This window comes from Metarhizium album (genome assembly GCF_000804445.1).
Source record: "Metarhizium album ARSEF 1941 chromosome Unknown scaffold_44, whole genome shotgun sequence".
In the NCBI taxonomy this organism is placed as follows: domain Eukaryota; kingdom Fungi; phylum Ascomycota; class Sordariomycetes; order Hypocreales; family Clavicipitaceae; genus Metarhizium; species Metarhizium album.
In genome coordinates this window covers 23,127-40,336 of record NW_024467618.1, presented here as the reverse complement: position 1 = coordinate 40,336, position 17,210 = coordinate 23,127, and the positions used below count along the sequence as shown (strand labels likewise).

At 52.1% G+C, this 17,210-nt stretch overlaps 8 protein-coding genes across 8 annotated transcripts; 4 read left to right on the top strand and 4 right to left on the bottom strand.

Annotated features, from left to right (window-relative positions):
* Positions 1-283: 283 nt before the first annotated feature.
* Positions 284-1,132, top strand: MAM_08132 (uncharacterized protein; the record flags this gene model as incomplete). The annotated part of the gene is made up of 2 exons (XM_040826930.1): positions 284-516; positions 580-1,132. 2 exons carry the CDS (start codon positions 284-286, stop codon positions 1,130-1,132), a joined length of 786 nt encoding a protein of 261 aa, XP_040675069.1.
* Positions 1,133-1,643: 511 nt separating this feature from the next.
* MAM_08131 (prenyl transferase) lies at positions 1,644-2,732 on the bottom strand (the record flags this gene model as incomplete). The annotated part of the gene is made up of 1 exon (XM_040826929.1): positions 1,644-2,732. The coding sequence occupies one exon, from the start codon at positions 2,730-2,732 to the stop codon at positions 1,644-1,646; it is 1,089 nt and encodes a 362-aa protein (XP_040675068.1).
* A 404-nt stretch (positions 2,733-3,136) lies between these two features.
* On the top strand, positions 3,137-3,919 carry MAM_08130 (uncharacterized protein; the record flags this gene model as incomplete). Its single annotated transcript, XM_040826928.1, has 2 exons — positions 3,137-3,654; positions 3,721-3,919. 2 exons carry the CDS (start codon positions 3,137-3,139, stop codon positions 3,917-3,919), a joined length of 717 nt encoding a protein of 238 aa, XP_040675067.1.
* A 458-nt stretch (positions 3,920-4,377) lies between these two features.
* On the top strand, positions 4,378-5,525 carry MAM_08129 (geranylgeranyl diphosphate synthase; the record flags this gene model as incomplete). The annotated part of the gene is made up of 3 exons (XM_040826927.1): positions 4,378-4,554; positions 4,606-4,760; positions 4,817-5,525. The coding sequence occupies 3 exons, from the start codon at positions 4,378-4,380 to the stop codon at positions 5,523-5,525; spliced, it is 1,041 nt and encodes a 346-aa protein (XP_040675066.1).
* Positions 5,526-6,544: 1,019 nt separating this feature from the next.
* MAM_08128 (aromatic prenyl transferase) lies at positions 6,545-7,981 on the bottom strand (the record flags this gene model as incomplete). Its single annotated transcript, XM_040826926.1, has 3 exons — positions 6,545-6,656; positions 6,729-7,199; positions 7,296-7,981. 3 exons carry the CDS (start codon positions 7,979-7,981, stop codon positions 6,545-6,547), a joined length of 1,269 nt encoding a protein of 422 aa, XP_040675065.1.
* A 1,051-nt stretch (positions 7,982-9,032) lies between these two features.
* MAM_08127 (P450 monooxygenase) lies at positions 9,033-10,489 on the bottom strand (the record flags this gene model as incomplete). The annotated part of the gene is made up of 3 exons (XM_040826925.1): positions 9,033-9,153; positions 9,254-9,727; positions 9,792-10,489. 3 exons carry the CDS (start codon positions 10,487-10,489, stop codon positions 9,033-9,035), a joined length of 1,293 nt encoding a protein of 430 aa, XP_040675064.1.
* Positions 10,490-11,264: 775 nt separating this feature from the next.
* On the bottom strand, positions 11,265-13,098 carry MAM_08126 (P450 monooxygenase; the record flags this gene model as incomplete). The annotated part of the gene is made up of 5 exons (XM_040826924.1): positions 11,265-11,435; positions 11,498-11,751; positions 11,806-12,537; positions 12,589-12,799; positions 12,856-13,098. 5 exons carry the CDS (start codon positions 13,096-13,098, stop codon positions 11,265-11,267), a joined length of 1,611 nt encoding a protein of 536 aa, XP_040675063.1.
* Positions 13,099-14,423: 1,325 nt separating this feature from the next.
* Positions 14,424-16,061, top strand: MAM_08125 (P450 monooxygenase; the record flags this gene model as incomplete). The annotated part of the gene is made up of 6 exons (XM_040826923.1): positions 14,424-14,522; positions 14,582-15,006; positions 15,064-15,172; positions 15,228-15,347; positions 15,399-15,576; positions 15,637-16,061. 6 exons carry the CDS (start codon positions 14,424-14,426, stop codon positions 16,059-16,061), a joined length of 1,356 nt encoding a protein of 451 aa, XP_040675062.1.
* Between the last annotated feature and the right edge of the window lie 1,149 nt (positions 16,062-17,210).

The following is a 17,210-nucleotide window of genomic DNA, read 5'->3' as shown; positions in this document are numbered from 1 at the left end:
TCCTATCGCCCCCCCTGCTCAGGTGTGGTCTTCATGTCCCTTACACAAACTACCCAACCAGGTACAAAAAAAAACAGCAAGAGCTTCTTAAAAGCTGGCGATGACCCATGACGACAATGCGGCCTCAGCTCACCCCTGACTACCTGCATTAATACCGATTCAAAAGCAGACACGGCATCTCCCTCTCGCCTGCACCATGGGGTCTCACGGCCGGCGCTTCATCATACTCCAAGTATGTTTGGGTCTGATTGGAACGACATGGAAGGCAAGGGAAGGATATCCGATGGTTGATGCAGTCGGCTTGCTGTGGCCCTCGGACGCCGCTGGCCGCGCAACAAGTCGCTCAGACGCGCCTTCATGGCTCGAGATTTGCACGGGCACGTCGGCACAGTCCCTGCAGTCCAACTGGCCATGGTTTTTCCTCCATCTGGTCCTGTACATCGGCCAGCTGGTGGGGTTCGTCTTGATAGTCCTGCATGAGACGTTGCCGAGGGGAGGGTTGCTTCGCGGCCTTGGGTATGTAAAGACGGTTCCAAGGCCCACGTGTCATCGGCATGCTAACCAAGATCCGCGTCCCAGGGTTCTTGCCGCGATGGGCTGCATCTCGTCCTGCTTTGGCTTTTCCATAGCGATGCCCGTCGTATCGCTGGGGCTCTTGCATCACCGCCGTCCCCTGACCCTCCCAAGAGCGCGGCCAAAACAAGAGCACAAATTCGTCTTGAACCTAGTCTTCTGGCTGACCGGCATAACACATGTTGGTGCTTTTCTGGTGGCGTTTATAGCAACTGTGCTGTCTGAGCCCCCTTCCCCTCTCCACGTCATGAATAGCCTGCTGGGCGTACCCGATTGCTCCCAGCTCCCATGTGCCGAGGAGGCCCAGAGACAGGCTAGGCTACGCCAGATCAATGAGATGACCGGCACGTCGAGTGGGTTTTTCCTGGCCATGGGGCTCTTTTGCCAAGCGCTCGAGGCCACGCGGAAGCACATGAGCCGGAAACTGCTGGCCCGGATGTTTCTTGTCAGTCTGGTCCTCGGGCCGGCCGCGGGCGGTGCCGATGCGCTGCTGCTGCAAAGTTCGTTGATCGGACATGGAGACGGCTCAGAGAACCAAAAGAGGACCAAGTCCGAGTAATTGGCTCAATAGTTGAACGCGACTCCACGGCAGACAGCGAATCCTTCGCAGTCCGGCCCGCTACAGTATGCTCGATTTAGCTCTTTACCTCGGCATATGCGGGTATCGGTCGAAGGGAGGCCAGATAGTACGCAACGTGACGAATATATTATTTTCTTTTCGAAGTGGTTTCATTGGCTACATGAGACTATCCCTCGGCGCTCAAACCGGCTTGTTGTCTATACCTCGTACGCTTTTGATGTAACCTTTTTGGGATTCAAGCATGAACAAGCAGAGTGGAAAAATAAGAGACGTTAGAGTCTAGACAAGCTGGAAACTTTGCAAACTCCCTCGGGAGATTGCTCTGATGGCTATACAGGAGTGTCTCGTCGTGTCTACTCGCGGTCGTTGCCACGGACAGATGTTTACTTCTCCCCAGTCTGCACGCATTGTTGGGCCCCAAGTTCATGTGTACCGTGTAAATGAGCAAAAACTGTCCAACGAAATGAATGTCTACTGCCTTGCTCCGAATTCAAGCCGCTTTGCTCATGTGCTCCTGACGTCCCCAGACCGCCACCAGCTTGTCCAAGCCCTGGCCTGCATCCTGAAGCGCCTCCAGGCACTTCTTCTTGACGCTCGGAGCCTGCAGCCCCGCGAGCGCTTTCTCAATATCGCCCTCGTTGTGGCTCCGGAATGCCTCTTGCACTCGTGACTGCGTTTGTTTGTCGTTGAGAGCAATGACAATGGGAAACGACAATTCGCCGTTGCGAAGGTCCTCTGCCACGCCTCCTTTGTTGACTGCGTACTCGTCGGAATATATGTTCTTGCAATCATTTTGCAGCTGCGCATACCAACTACCCCCACGTGATCCATTAGCTTGGTGAGCAACAAGTGAGACGGGGAGCATCTGTCCATACCCGAACCGAACGAAAAGATCGTCCAGTTGATCGCCGCCATCGTTCAGCAGCCTTCCAAGGAGGACGAAGAGCGTTCCTGTCTTGAGCTGAGCCATGTGTTTGTACATGGGGACCCTCTCCTCCTCCGAGTAGCCAAACGACTCCAGCCCATCCCGGCGCCAGACCAAGGACAGGTCCTGGCCCTCGAGCATCTGCTCCAGGGCCTTGAGCAGCTCCACACCGAGAACAGGTCGTTCCCGCATGGCCCTGTTGATCATTTTTGTGAGCACAAAGTATGCTCTGTTGGCCGTTTCGCACGACCCATAGATCAAGTGAGCCGTTGTTTGGTTCTTGCGCTTGGAGCTGTCGTCGCATATGTCATCCACCAGGATGAGGCAGAAGTGAACAGCATCCATAATGTCGAGGATCAAGGCGTACTTTTCGGGGTCTTCCTCCTTCAAAGCGGGACGGAATGCCTTGATAAAGGGGGCGAAGTGATGACGCCCGTATATGCCAAGGAGATACTCATAAGGACAGCTCGGAAGCTTGTCCCTGTCCTCCTTGTTGCCTTGAACGGAGCGTGACTTGTCATATCCATAGTGCTGGACCGGTTGAGATGCAACAGTCTCATGGTGGGATCTATTCTGGAGAAGATAGCCAAGCGCGAATGCAGACAAGACGGCCGCCACTTCTCCGGCCATGAAACGACCCGTGAACCAAGCCATTGTGGCGGGCTGCCAGTGGTACGCGTCAGGACGGCGAGGGAGTGGTTTGAACAGAGACCGAGGGGAGGGCTATGACTGCGGTCAGTCCTGGGCCTTGTCAACAATATACCCAGCAGCAACAGTGTACACAACCTCGAGGGCAATGGACGAGGCGAAGTGGGTACTCACGACTGTTTCTTGCGACTGGCAGAGTAGTAATATAGCGCACAGGCTTTAAAGGAGGAAAGCTGTCGATCTTGGTGACTGAAGATATGATGTCGAGTGTGCGGCTGCAGTGGCCTGGGGCTTCGGCTGCACGCACGGGGTATAAAAAGATTGCTCGCGTCCGTCGTTGGTCCTGGTGAAGCAAGCTTTCCTTCATATCTTGTCTCGTGCCCCCCTTGGACACTGCAGCTCTTATCGACATGGACGGATTCAACAAGATGCAGGCCCCGTCTGGCTATCAGGAAATTCAATGGCTAGCCGACACGTTCGTTGCATTCATGGGGCTCGGCTGGATCGTCAACTACGCCTTGATGATCTGGCACTCCAAAAAGGGCGAAACATACAGCATGGCTCTTGTTCCGCTCTGCAACAACATCGGCTGGGAGCTCGTATACACGATGGTATATCCATCCTCGAACAAGGTTGAGCTAGCCGTCTTTGCGGCCGGTGTCACCCTCAACGTCTTCATCATGATAGCTGCAGCCCGTTCAGCAAGGATGGAGTGGAGTCACTCTCCCTTGGTTGCGGACCATGCAGCCTTGCTTCTCCTTGTGGGAACCTCGATATGCTTTGCCGGTCATGTTGCGTTGGCGCTGGAAATAGGGCCTGCGCTGGCCTACTCCTGGGGAGCCGTCATATGCCAGCTGGCCTTGAGTATCGGCGGCCTTTGCCAGTTGCTGCAGAGAAACAGCACCAGAGGAACATCCTGGGCATTGTGGTGAGCCGAGAGCCCGAGCAAGTCCTCGCCCATCTCATGGCATGGGACCGACTGACATGTTTTCAGGTCTAGTAGGTTTCTTGGGTCGTGTTGCACCGTTGGCTTTGCCTTTCTTCGGTGGAAGTATTGGTCGGAGGTGTATGGCTGGCTGAGCAGCCCGCTCATTCTCTGGAGTCTTGCCACTTTCCTGCTCGCCGACTCCATGTACGGAGTCTGCCTGTACTTGGTGTCACGAGCGGAGAAGAGCTCCGAGAAGCTTGATTGATCTCCGGGTCGTACGGCACGTCGGGGGAGTTGACGGCGGGATGTGCTTGCTGCGCTGCGGCAGAGCCCGACGCATGTCGCAATCGCAAATGCGCCGTCATCTTGATTGACATGATGCGTCTCGGATCATGTGAAAGTTTTGTTCAAAGATGGGAAAACACGTTTCTTGGCACATCGGGTCTCCCCGGTTGCGTTGCATGGATACGGATGTACGCAGCAAGACGAGAAGCCATGCTCTCCTACACGCCTTGGGAAACGGCAACACGGGTGCAGTCACTGCATATCCGATATCAGTTGCTTCACATGTTCGCATGCGTCATATATGCTTGTACTTTTCAAATAATTCCAAGGCAACATACATCACACTGATAAGACCGGCTTGCCTGGTCGATGAAGTTTGTGCTGATTTTATCGCTTCTCATCAAAGTAGACTTGCATTTTTGCTGCCCAAGACGAAACATGTTCTGCGCGCCTGTCACCACTGGATACGTCTCCCTCGACACGATTGACTGCATGTGCTCAAACCCCATCATGGGAAGCACAGTAGATACCATCCATCAATCTCGAGGCGGGCCGTGTCGGCCTCAGCCGAACTATACACTTTCTAACGGCAACACCACATACCTGGAAGACAAAGTTGGTATGCAACGACAAGTTGGAGCCTTAAACATGCTCACCGAAAACTAGGTTCTTACGGCCCCGTTGGACTATTTGCGAGAGTCACCCGGCAAAGACGTACGTGGCGGCTTGACGAATGCCTTCAACCAATTCCTCTGTGTTCCCGAGGACAAGGTCACCGTGATCAAGCGCATCATCGATCTACTCCACAACGCCTCTCTGCTGTAGGTTGAAGGAAAGTCACTTGAGCGTTGCAGCAAGATTCTCTGACAAGCCTCAGCATCGACGATATCCAGGACTCGTCCAAACTGCGACGGGGTGTCCCCGTTGCCCACAGCATCTTTGGCATCGCACAGACAATCAACTCTGCCAACCTGGCTTACTTCATGGCCCAGAAAGAGCTGGATCACCTGACAAACCCTCGAGCGTACGCCATCTTCACCGAGGAGCTCATCAACCTCCACCGAGGCCAGGGCATGGAGCTTCATTGGAGAGACTCCCTCCACTGCCCAACCGAGGACGAATACATGCGGATGGTTCGGAACAAGACGGGGGGCCTGTTCCGGCTCGCCATCCGGTTGATGCAAGGCGAAAGCGCCAGCAGCCGTGACTACGTCCCGCTGGTTGAAACCCTTGGCGTCTTGTTTCAAATCCGGGACGACTACCAGAACTTGCAAAGTGACCTTTACTCCAAGAACAAGGGCTTCTGCGAGGACATATCCGAGGGCAAGTTCTCGTATCCCATCATTCACAGTATTCGGTCGCGCACCGGGGACCTTCGATTGCTCAACATTTTAAAACAGCGCAGTGAGGACCCCATGGTGAAGCAGTACGCCGTTGAGTACATCAAATCGACGGGAAGCTTTGCTTATTGCCAGCAAAAGATTGAGTCTTTGATCCGGCAGGCAAAGGCTCAATTGGCATCCCTTGAAGACGGAACCGGCCGGGGAGAGCAAATGCGAGCAATTCTCAAGTTGTTGGAAATCTAATCATCTACAGCATTAGTGCAGTTCTGTAGAAGACTGTTTTCCTTGCGTACAATCCAAAGAGAGGACACATAGTCGTCGCAATCTAAAACCGAATCAAAATCGTAACCAACGCTCTTCTCCCCGTTGAAATTAGGACCGCCGGCCCCGACAGCACGGTCGAGATCCTCATTGTTCTTCCACCTGCGGTGAAACCCGACCAAAGACCAGAAGAGATGATTTTGATTTCCCTTCATCTCCGTCATGCGTTCGCGGAAGGCCGTGCGGCACGTCCCTGGCAACGTTTCATTCGTCGCTTGACCGGCCGCCTGCGTCAAAACCCTTTCCCGCCGAGGAACATAGCAGTCCTTCGCAACGCTTGTACAGGATGCAGAATTTGTGATGCGTCACTTTACCCTTCTCAAAGTGACACTGTGCGCATGGAGTCGGCAACTGCGAGATAAACGATGCCAGATTTGCCGCATACGTTGCCGAATAGTCTCGGCCTGTCTGGGAACTCACTTCTGCTTCAAAACTTCCGGGCAGCCAGTTTTCCGAGAACACTATGTGAAGGCTTGTCTTGGGAATCCAGTTGCAACTTCTCGCTTGAGAGAAGACTCCCTGGGGCGTAGGTTATGTCCGCGCATCGAGCCATCTTGTTTTGTTGCTAGGACGAGCATGAACAGGCATCCTAAAATTCCGCACTAGGGTTACAAATAAGTTCCATTGTGTGCCAGGGAAACATTGGAATCACATTTTCAAATTTCTTCCTCGTATAGGAAGTACATGGTGCTCAGATATTTACTTGTAACCAGCCACCTGGCCACAGAATATCTATCACTCTTCGGATTGCGGGCTGTTACACGTCCATCGTGAAAACATGTCTTGTTGCTCAAAAAAGGTTGTTATCAAGAAGATCGTAGCAATGGTCTGTAATTCTTCTAAGCCGTGAAATGTGTGATATCGACAGATGCGTGCGATCTTCGCCACAGCTCGCACAAGCCTCGCAAGTCAAATAATACCGCGGCATCCTTCCATCACAACTACAATTCTTGCGGTACCCCGAAATACACCGTCTGGTATGCCCCCGACTCGTTGTACGCGAACGCCGTATAGCCGTGGACTGGAACGTCGCGAACCGTGTTGGGATCGCCACTGGAGCGTGCCGAATTAGCTTTGGTTCATTGGAACTCGCCGGAGTCGGGCTCGGCGGGCTGAGACACTCACAAGGCACTTTCAAAGGTCTCCCTATATTTTCCATTGGCTGCCCATTCCTGGTTGCACTTTCGAAAGATGTCCTCGATGTTGCAAAGGGCCTCCCTGTCGCTCTTCAGGTAATTGAATATAGGAACGTGCAACTTGACGTCTGGCAGGTCTTTGCCTGGAGTAATCTCGAGACAAAAGAAGAGCTTCATGACTAGCTTCGAGGCGTCGTTTACCGGCTTCTCGTAATCATCTGCAACCTCTTGCTCCTCCTGGAGCAGCAGGTGCCAAATGGACCGTAAGACCTCCAAGCCCTTGAGCGTCATCTCATCCTGCCGCCGGCCGCTTAGGGTCATGCATTGCCTGACAGTGTTGAATGAATTGCTGGTTGTGTTGACGTAGAGCTTGACTCTGGCGTCGTGTGAATCCTGGTCGCTGGCGAGATCTATGCACAGCATGTCCACGCAGGGCGGACCCGGACGCTCGAGAAGGAATCTACTCAAAGTTAAATACTTGCTGGCAGCAGTGCGTGCTTGGGCAGTGGAGCAAAGTTCAAACAAGCCAGGGCGTGCTAATAAAACGCGGCCTTACTCAGAAATGGCGGTGATGGCTTTGTCGCTCATCGGAGGCTCCAAACGACGCAGAACACCCCAAAGCGTCTCAGTCATGGACTTGGCGGATCCGAGCCCCTTGACCTGCGGGCTAAGATAAAGCTTTCCGCGGGCTTGCGAGCCCACTAGATCAAAAGCCAACCCAGAAAAGGGCAACCTGGATGCAGGCTTTGGTACTGCTCCAGGCGGCAGGAGACTCGTCTGCCATTGCTGAAGCTTTTCCTGGGCCACTGTTGCTTCTTCAGGCGTCGGAGCCAGTACATCCAGAAAAGCTTCGGCCCATTTTGTACTGAATCCCAATTCCTCGGAAAGTGATGTGAGACATTGCCGAAGCGCGCCTACGGCATACGTATCGTCGTCGTCTCGGGGGAACTTGGGGCCCAAGAATTCGCAGCTGAATCTTACCTTCGGCTTCCCGGCGTTGAGGTTGAGACTGAGCTCCACGGGGAAGCCGCTGTGAGTCAAACTGGAGTTATTTGGGCGCGACTCGGTCGGGCGACGTCCAAGATTAGGGACGACGTGGTCGCATAGAAGTCGAACGTGTTCGCCTTGGTCAGCGGCCGTGTATGTCCCTGCTGCTCGTAGCAGAGCGAGCAGAGGCGGCACGGTGTGACGCAGCCAATACCTCTGGTCCAAGCTGTTGGTTGTGGAAGCTTGCTCGGCCATTGCGAGTATTCCCGTGGTCAAAGAATCTATCAGTGAGAAGTGAAGTGCTTTCCAAATCCCAAGACGATTGACCCTGCAGTATCAAATCGCGACTATTATACAATCGAGGTGCCAAAGTCATCGGGCTTCTTCCGGGCCTCATTCTGAATTGATGGTTCCGCCGTTCTGTTCGGAGCTATTGGGTTGTGACTTGTATGCGGCAAGGTCACTTGCATCTGCATGTGATTTCAAATGTGGATTTTCCTCCCCGAAGGAGGATCAATATGCCTGGAGAATCCACACGTTGTGCAACTCTTGATGCTGCAGAGACGTTCGGAGGGAGCGGAGGTCGGTGGTTGATGATAATGCCAAGTAATAAAAGTTGAGATATGCCCGAAGTGGACATAATCTGGGGCTCCCTCGAAATCCTCCATGGATATCAATCGAAATTGTACTCCGGCTCTGGTAGCTGCTGCTTCAGTCGGCCGTTTGTTCTACAAGCTCCCATCGATGTGACCGGCAGCCGCAACGTTGCTGCGCTGCTTGAACGTGTAACCTTTGGTCTACTCAAGAGTGAAGATCCTCCGTACTGTGCTGCACTTACTAGGGCACCCGTCTTTCCTACCCAGCTGTTGTTGCCTCGTATACTTCCGACATTGGCCGCCAGGAGACTTGTGTCGTCTGGCTCGATGCCAATCTCGTAGTGACAGGTGGCTCGACTTATCGTCTGTCTAAATCTTGCGTGGCGGGCCAAGGAAGATACCGAACTGCGTGATTATTTGACGACTCGGATCCAACTGCTGTTTTCGAGGCCGAGACGGAATCCCCAAGGGACACCAGCTACTGTCTTTCAAAAAGGAAGTTGTGTGAGCTAGCTCGCGAAGCGTCAAACGGGGATTCTTTTGTATTCTCTGCATCACTCGCGATAACATTCAGCTACATCTTCTATTATCATGTATACTTTTTATAAACATTGGACTCTGTGTCAACAAATAACCCACCCCGCATCACAACTCGAGCAACGTGGAAAAATGTCACTATAAACGAACAGCGAGGTCGTTTTGCCACAATGTCATTTCTCTTCCCCAAGAGGCGGGCTGAAGTACAAAGTTTGATAGACACCCTTCTCATTGGTGAAGATGTAGGATGCGTCGCAGTGAACTGGCTTTTTGCGATTGTGTGTTGCCGAGCCACTGCACAAAATTCCGTTAGTGACTTTTGATCAATCCTAGCCTAGAGTGGCATTTCTTGTATCGAAAATGCCTACTCCGCGAAGCATCGAGGATGGCTTACAATGCATCCGTGAAAATCTTGTGGTACTTCCCGTCTTCACCCCACGGGTGGCCGCAGATTCGGAATATTTCCTGATAATTTCGAATGGTCTCTTCGTCGCTTCGAACGTAGTTCCATGTCGGCAGATAGGTCTTCACGTTGGGGAAATCCTTGCCGGGCTGGAGCTCAAAGCTGAAGTACAATTTTTGGCAAAGCATGGAAGATTCGTTTATCGGCTTTTCGAAGTCATCTTCCACGGGGCCCTCTGGCTGTTGGAGCAAAAGGTGCCAGATGGGCCGAAGTTTTTCCAAATATGTGTTGGTTTCGGCATCGTTGATTTTGCCTCCCAGGGTCACGTATTTGCGCACCGTGTTGAACGAATTGGTTCTGGTATGAATGTAGAGCTTGACTCTAGCGTCAGACAGATGCGCCTCGTCGACACAGTCGATTCCTATCAGCTCAATCGGGGACGGCTCGGGAATGTCCTCGAAGAATCTCATAGCAAAGGTCAGCATGCATAGACGCAGAAGCGGGCACGTGTAGCGTTGCAGGTTCTCACTTTTCAAGCATGTCAATTGCTTCCGGTTTGAACGCTGGCGTGAGACCTCGAAGAATGTTCCAAACTGTTCCTGCTGCTGGAGTACCAGTAACAATTTCTTTAGCCTTTGGATTGACGTAGAGTTTCATCGACATGTTGGGACCCTTGAGGTCAAACGCAGCCAAAGCGAAGGGGATTCTTTTCAGGGGAGCAGCTTCAACCCCTTCAGGGACAAAGCTTTGCAGCCACTGCGGCAGCATATCGACGATGCCTTGAGCTTCCTCCGGCCCTACGGCAAAAGTAGACAACAGGACGCTGCTCCATTTGGTTGAGAAGCCAAAGTTGGTCGAAAGAGAAGCCATGATTCGTTGAGCAGCCTGTATCGCCAAGGGATCCCGGCCATGTCCTCCGTCGGCACCCAGCATCTCCCAGCAGTATCTTACGCAATTTTTGGACGACGCATTGAGGCTCAGCTGCAATGGGGAGCCACTCTGCGTCAGGTGTGAAGGACCAACAGCCTTGGACGGCCGTGGACCAAGGTTGGGCAGGACATGTTCTTCCAGGATGCGCAGCTGAGCTTCTTCGTCCGATGCGGAATACGACTCAGTAGCCTTCATCAGGGACTTCAGAGCGGGGATGAAGCTGTCCGCCCAGTACTTCGTGTCCGAGGGATCTGCTGTCACATCCTGAGCAGGAGCTGTAATCGTTTGGGTGGCCATTTTGTGCTATGCCGGTGATTACACAGCAAAATAATGAGGAAAGTAATACACAGAGAGCCCGGGAACGGAATGTCAGAGTACCGTCGACACAAGATTATGGGACCAAGAAGAACGCGAAGACTTGGAGGAAGCACAGCAGGTCACATTAAAATACTCCCGGAACACGCTGGTACGTCTATGTAATTCAAACGTCCATCCAGTCGGATCTTTGGGGCAGACTTTTCCTTCCGCAAGGTCCAAAGCAGCCATAATCTCGGAGAAGTGATTACATTCAGATATGGACTTGCATACTCCCCTGCAAAATGGCAACGTAGCGGACAGAACCGACAACACCCCTCGTAACTGCACATGCATCTTCTAGGGCTGCTATATATAGATACAACGTATCTTGTCCGATAATGTGGTACGAGGAAAACGGTCTAGGACTTCGCCTGGTTCCGAGAATCTAGCGTTGTCCTGTGTTATGTCCGCGTATGTCGTCATCGACGGGCTTTTGTAACTTGTCTGGCACGAGGCAGATGATCTTTCACGATGCGTAGGTTTCCAAATGGTAACCACTGGCCAACGACCGTGACATGTTGCAAAAATTCTGGTTTCACCATGACACGAGCGTTGTTCACGAAAATTTAGAAAGTTCGACTTGGAGTAAATAAGAAATCATCCTAATTCTAACGTTTATCCTTGAGATCCAATGAAGCACCAATTCTTTCGACAGCATCTACTTCCATGACTACGGCTTCTACCACGGAAAAATACTTCCGTCACTCTTCTTAGTTCAAGCTTTAGATGCGACAGTGTTGCGGCGACGTAGGAGGACAACCGCCGTGCGATTCGGAAAGATTCTATCTCCGTGAAGCATATTGGGGGGACGCCCCATGGGAAACTCCCCCTGCAATTTAAAGTCATAATCGAGTAGAAGTCGGCTCATTATGGCCTTGATCGTGTACTGAGAGTCAAAACTCTGGTATTAGCAAGAATTTTCACAAGGGAAAACTTGGAGTCACGTACAGCCGCGAGAAATCGTCCCGGACAGGCATATCGGCCGAGGCCGAAATTGAGATTGGAAGTGCTGCTGTTGGAAAATGCCGTCGGTGCGGAATTCTCTTGTTTAAGCCACCTTTGTGGGTTGAACGAAGCTGCATCAGGCAAGATCTCCTCGTCCATATGAATAGACCTCGCCAGAAGCGCGATCTGTTGACCGGGCTCCAATTGGTAACCGTCAGATAGCGTTACGGGTTTCCGGACAAGACGCCTGAAAGTAACTAATGTCATAGTTAGCGACGCGCAGGAGCCATGAGAGCGTTGAGCTGGCCTACACTCTCCGACTGGATTGAGCCGCTGCGATTCTCTCATCAAGCTATCCAGCAGCTTCATGTCGAGCATCGACTCCTGCGAGATGCCCATCCAGCCATCTTTCAGCAGAGACTGTTGTTCTTCCCGAAGACTGCTCGTTAGATCCGGGCTCGAAATCATGTCGAAGAGTAAATGCGTGCTCGCCATGGCAGTTGTGTGGACGACGGCCATGCTCAAAATCCCGAGGGTGCGATGGGCGAGGGCCTCTGGTTGCGCTTCTTCTTCAGTTCTTGCCAGGTCCATGCACCACTGAAGGAAATCGTCGTGCTGCTCTTCAGGGCAACTCTTGCGTCTGTTTACTTCTGCACCGAGGAGTTGCTGGATGTATTGTAGTTGGTCGCGAGCCTCCTTCACCGCCGGAACCCAAGTCCCAAAGCAAGACGTCAGCAAGCTTCCGAACTGACGGGAGGTGGAGATACTATCAAAGACGTTGCGGCTGTAGGAAGCGGTTGTTTTGAGGAAAATCTCGTCCCTGCAAGTTGGTTCTCCCACAAACACCCGTGCCGCAGCACGAGTAGCCAGATGAAGAACCATTTCGTATGGATTTACAGCAATCCAAGCATCTATGAATCCATGACTGTCAGAATTTTCCGTGTGCTTCAATATCATGGTCAAATTGCACAAACCATTTTGCGTAGGCAAGACTTGCGTAAATGCCAGCCTAAGTTCGTCCATCATCATTGGGATGATTTTCGCTACGTTGCATTAGCACTGCTTCGTTCAAGGCCACTTTCTATAACGCTTACGAAGCCTGGGAGTCAAGCGCCGTTGTATGGCATGGGTGTGCAGTTCGCTCCCGAGAAGAATGCTCGTGACGGCGCCAGCATTGTCATCAAAGCTCGCTGTCAAAGGGTCCAACTTGTCATTTGTGACTGCTCGTAGCTCGGAAGCATATTTGAGCGGAATGATGACCAGGTCCATGTCCATTTTAAGCAGTCTAAAAGGCTGACCTCTGTACTGTAGCGCCGTGAGATTCGGCCCGTGAACATGTCTTTGAACATTGCAGCAAATACCTTTTGATACCCATCTTTGATAAGTTGGGGTGCCTGGCTGTTGTAACTCAACCGGTCAAAGACTTTGGGGAGGAATGACGGCCAGCATCTCACAACTGGTATTTTCTCCTTCCTGCTGCTGCGATGAACAACATAACAGAGAAAAAGACCGACAATAGTTGCAATGAGTGGCAGCGTCGACTTGTTGAAGAAAGGACTTGGCGAGCTCGAGGGAGCCATGAAAGATTTCGACAGGAAGTCCATGTTTGCGAGATGTAAAGACATTGTACTACGGCGGCAGATTTGGCTCAAGTTCAAGTCAAGTCTCTTTGAATGTTCCTGCTCAACCGATACAAGTTGAAGAATACTCACGGGTTTTCTGATCTTGAAATGATGACGTCTACGGCGAAGGGAACCTTATCAAGATGACAGAAGCGTCGTCTCTGCAACATGCGACGGAGGTGCCCGTAGAGCAGAGCACAAAGAGTAGATTGGTCAAACAGAGCCATGCCATTGGTTACTGCTCGCTTTTCGAATGCAACATGACGCGGTGGTCCCGGCATCTCCCAGACCCCGTGGTTCAGCTGTGTTGCAACGTTTGATTGCGACGAACAATCCGACATGCCACATCCAGTCTCCGCTGCAGGATTGCGTGAGCGCGTCGAAGTTAGTTCCCATGATTCTCAACACGAAACGTTAGACCGTGACAGTATGCAGGTTTGCACTCCGGTCTTCGCACATCGCCGCCGTCCTGGACCTGCATGACATGCTATCACGAACGATCCACCATTACGGATCATTTTGGCTGAACATAATTTCTCCTGGGCCGTAGCGGCCCACGGATCATGACATATCCACGGTGCGCGGCTAGGCATCGCAGTGGCCACGCCATGGCCGGAGTTCCTGCAGGACTTGCATATGCAGATCATGTCCGAAGTCGAAACATCAATCTACGAAACCCCGGTCATTTCTTTTTTTGGTATGAACGGTGCCGCAGCTCGTCAGGGATCGGTAAGATCGGCAACGAGCTCGGACTGAGTCGTCACTCGCAAGATATCGCGGACGCAACTATATGCGCGCACCACCATGTCTGGATTGTTTACTGAAGAGAAACAAAGAGGAACGACGCCGCTTGTAAATTGAAGCTCGCACTTTTCCTTTCCGACTAGCCATCTATAGCTCTTTACACGAGCAGCGGACCTTGAGCCAAACTTACAATGTTAACAGCACGACTTGATGTCACAGGCGACTACTCGGTGGTGGTATATGCCATCGTTGGCGTTTTAATAGGTGGTGCCATATTCTTTCTCTATCTGGACTACCCAGTAAATGTTTGAGCGAACACGCCCTTCAGCACAATACCCGTTTAACGAGCTGACTTGCATGGCCGCAGGTCGATGTGCCGACTGTCGGGATTGGAGTGCGATACACGAAATGGCTGGCCGCTTTGCGAAACGTTTGGTATGCCCGGGAGTCGATCCGCGAAGGATATGCCAAGGAAAGTTGCTCCTGGCTCGTATGGCAACGCAGCTACGCACTAACAGTCGACATGTATGTAGTACGGTGATTTTGCCTTTCAAATACCGACCATGACGCGAATGGACGTCTTTATATGCGATCGACAGATGACAAGGGAGTACTATACTGTGGATGACGATCATTTGTCCTTCCGCGCCGTAATGTCCGAAGTACGAGACTGAGCCATGACGCAGACATTGTATGACAGCACTTCTGACAGTGAAAAAAGGAATTTCAATTCGAGTGGCTTCTCCCAGGACAGCTACAAGATGTTCGCCGGATACCAAACTCCGTCATTGCAAAGGCCTTGAGCTGGCAGAGGACCAGGGCAAGCAAAGCTGAAGACCCGTTTTTCAAGTCCTTCTCCGCAGAATTCGTCCATGGGTTTCAGGAAGAGGTCCAACGTTTAGTGCTGAGCCAGAGCTCAGGCTTCTTCTCCTTTTTTCGAGGTGGTTCCGTGGACAAAGACTCGGGATGGACTGCTGTGCCTTGTTTCCCCCTTGCGCTCAAGGTCATCGCACGGCTGACCACGTATTCTTTGTTCGGCGAGCCGTTATGCCGGGACGCAGAGTTTCTGGACATGTGCTGCCGCTTTGGTGATGCCATCCCTCGAGACGCGCTCATCTTGCGTTCCTGGCCAGGCTGGGCAAGGCCGTAAGCAGCCTCTCTTGCGTTCTTCCTCTCTCCCGTGGTCCGGCTGACACTGTTTAGTTCTGTTGCAAAAGTCTTGGCTGCCCCGCGACTTGTAAGGAAATTGCAGGGCATTTTACAGGCCGAGATACAACACAGGAGGGATACCCGTGAAAAGAACGCCATGAAGGTTTGTTTTCGGTATTTGCCATGGCTCGATCGAGCCTGCTAACGCACGGCTGTAGGACATCCTGGACTTCGCAATGAACTGGGTTGACCAACGACGTGAGGCGGAATTCGAAGATTGGCACATCACTGACATGATGACCAACACCATCTTTGCCGCCCTGCACACTTCCAGTCAAGTACGGCTCCCGGCATCACCTGCTTGGTACTGCAGCTAACCGTGTCTACAGCTGGTAGTTCATACAATATTCGAGCTCGCTTCGCGCCCTGAATACGCCGATCCGCTCCGCGAAGAAATAAAGCAATGTTTCGAGCTACACGGCGAGGGCACCAAGCAGGCTTTGGACTCAATGTACAAAGTGGACAGCTTCATCAAGGAAACACAAAGAATGAACCCACTCGACGCATGTATGGGAGACCCCTCGCCCGTCAATGAATGCAAGGTACAATTCCTAACCCGGTGACTAGCTGCACTCGCAAGACTGGCTCTCAAAGATTACACATTCTCCAATGGTTTGCACATCCCCAAGGGGAGCGCAATCTTTACACCAAACGCCCCCCTGTTCCAGGACGAGAGATTTTACCCGGATCCCACTCGTTTCGACGGGTTCCGATTTTCCAAAATGCGGCACGACCCAAAACTTGCCTCCTCCTGTGACCTGACGTCAACCAATGAACGAAGCATGCATTTCGGGATCGGGCGCCACGCATGCCCTGGCAGATTCATGGTTTCCGACGAGGTTAAGCTCGCCGTGGTGCATCTCTTGCAGAACTTCGACTTTTGCATCGAGAACCATGGCCCAAGGCCGAAGAATATGCCGTTCGGCAAGTTTATTCTGCCGGACATGGGTGCAAAGGTGTGGCTGAGACCGTCTGCTCGCGGGAATGAGTGACGTTGGGATGTAATTCTATTACAGCACATATGCAGCTGTGTGTACTCGGAAAATACTGGGTTAGCTATTCCCTCCGTATCGGCTATAATACCACATGAAACAGAAAGATGTTTCCGGCGTCTCTCGATGGCGTTGATATGCGTGTCTGTCGGAGTTTGACCACTTGGCCATGAAGTAAAGGATACGGCAATAGCGGCTCTCTGCCGGATTTCCCGATATTAGACCCATGTGTTTGTCCAGTGGGCTCCTATGCTCGCTCCCGAGGTGACTTTCGTTGAACAACCTGGAGACAGTCTTGTCGTAGTAGATCCTTTCATAAAGTCCTTTGATACCAATGCCATGGCCATGGAGGACGATGAAAATCACGTTACTGTATGCGAACAACGCTCTCGCCTTTGTCTCATTTATTAACTGACATTATTTCTGCCAGGCACACAATGTTGGGCATTGTACCCTCGACGAGGTTGCCAATAAGCTGCATTAGGTCCTTCAGGATCAGGACTCCCCGGACTTTGGCAGACGACGGAGCCATTGGAGTATTGATTGGTACTGTGTCATCAGCATCGGCTCGCTGGGGCTAGTATTCCACTTTCAATGACATCACCAGCCGCATCTCGTTCATTGAGAAGATAACTCCGGGTACATGAACAATGTGCGGTTGAGCAGAGGTTCGTCAAGGACCCGGGGGGGGAAAGCATCTCACGCGACGACAAGTATTGTGACCATTTCCAGAAGCGAAGTCAGCGTCAGGTGCATCTCGTATCTCAGCCATCCCTCACGAATAGTTGACTTCCGGGACCTAGACTTTAGTCAAGACCCGATTACTCCCATAGAGAAGTGAGCAACGACGAGAAAGCATGAGAAGCGAGTTCTGTGCAACGGGATATCGGCATGCCCAATGCACGGTTAGATGCCACACGACTTACCGAGGCGCAGTCGCCTGTTGTACAAGTACTGCACGACCTCGATGGGAATACTTGAATTAATAATCTCATACTCCCCGCCAGCACAGACTCCTCACTACCCGTTCCTTCAATCCCGGTGATTATGTCGCGCACACGAACGGGGGAAGCCGTGACTCCGAAAAAGTCCAAACTTCATCACGTCAATCCGTGTGGTATGCAGCATCCGCACCTTGACCACATCTCT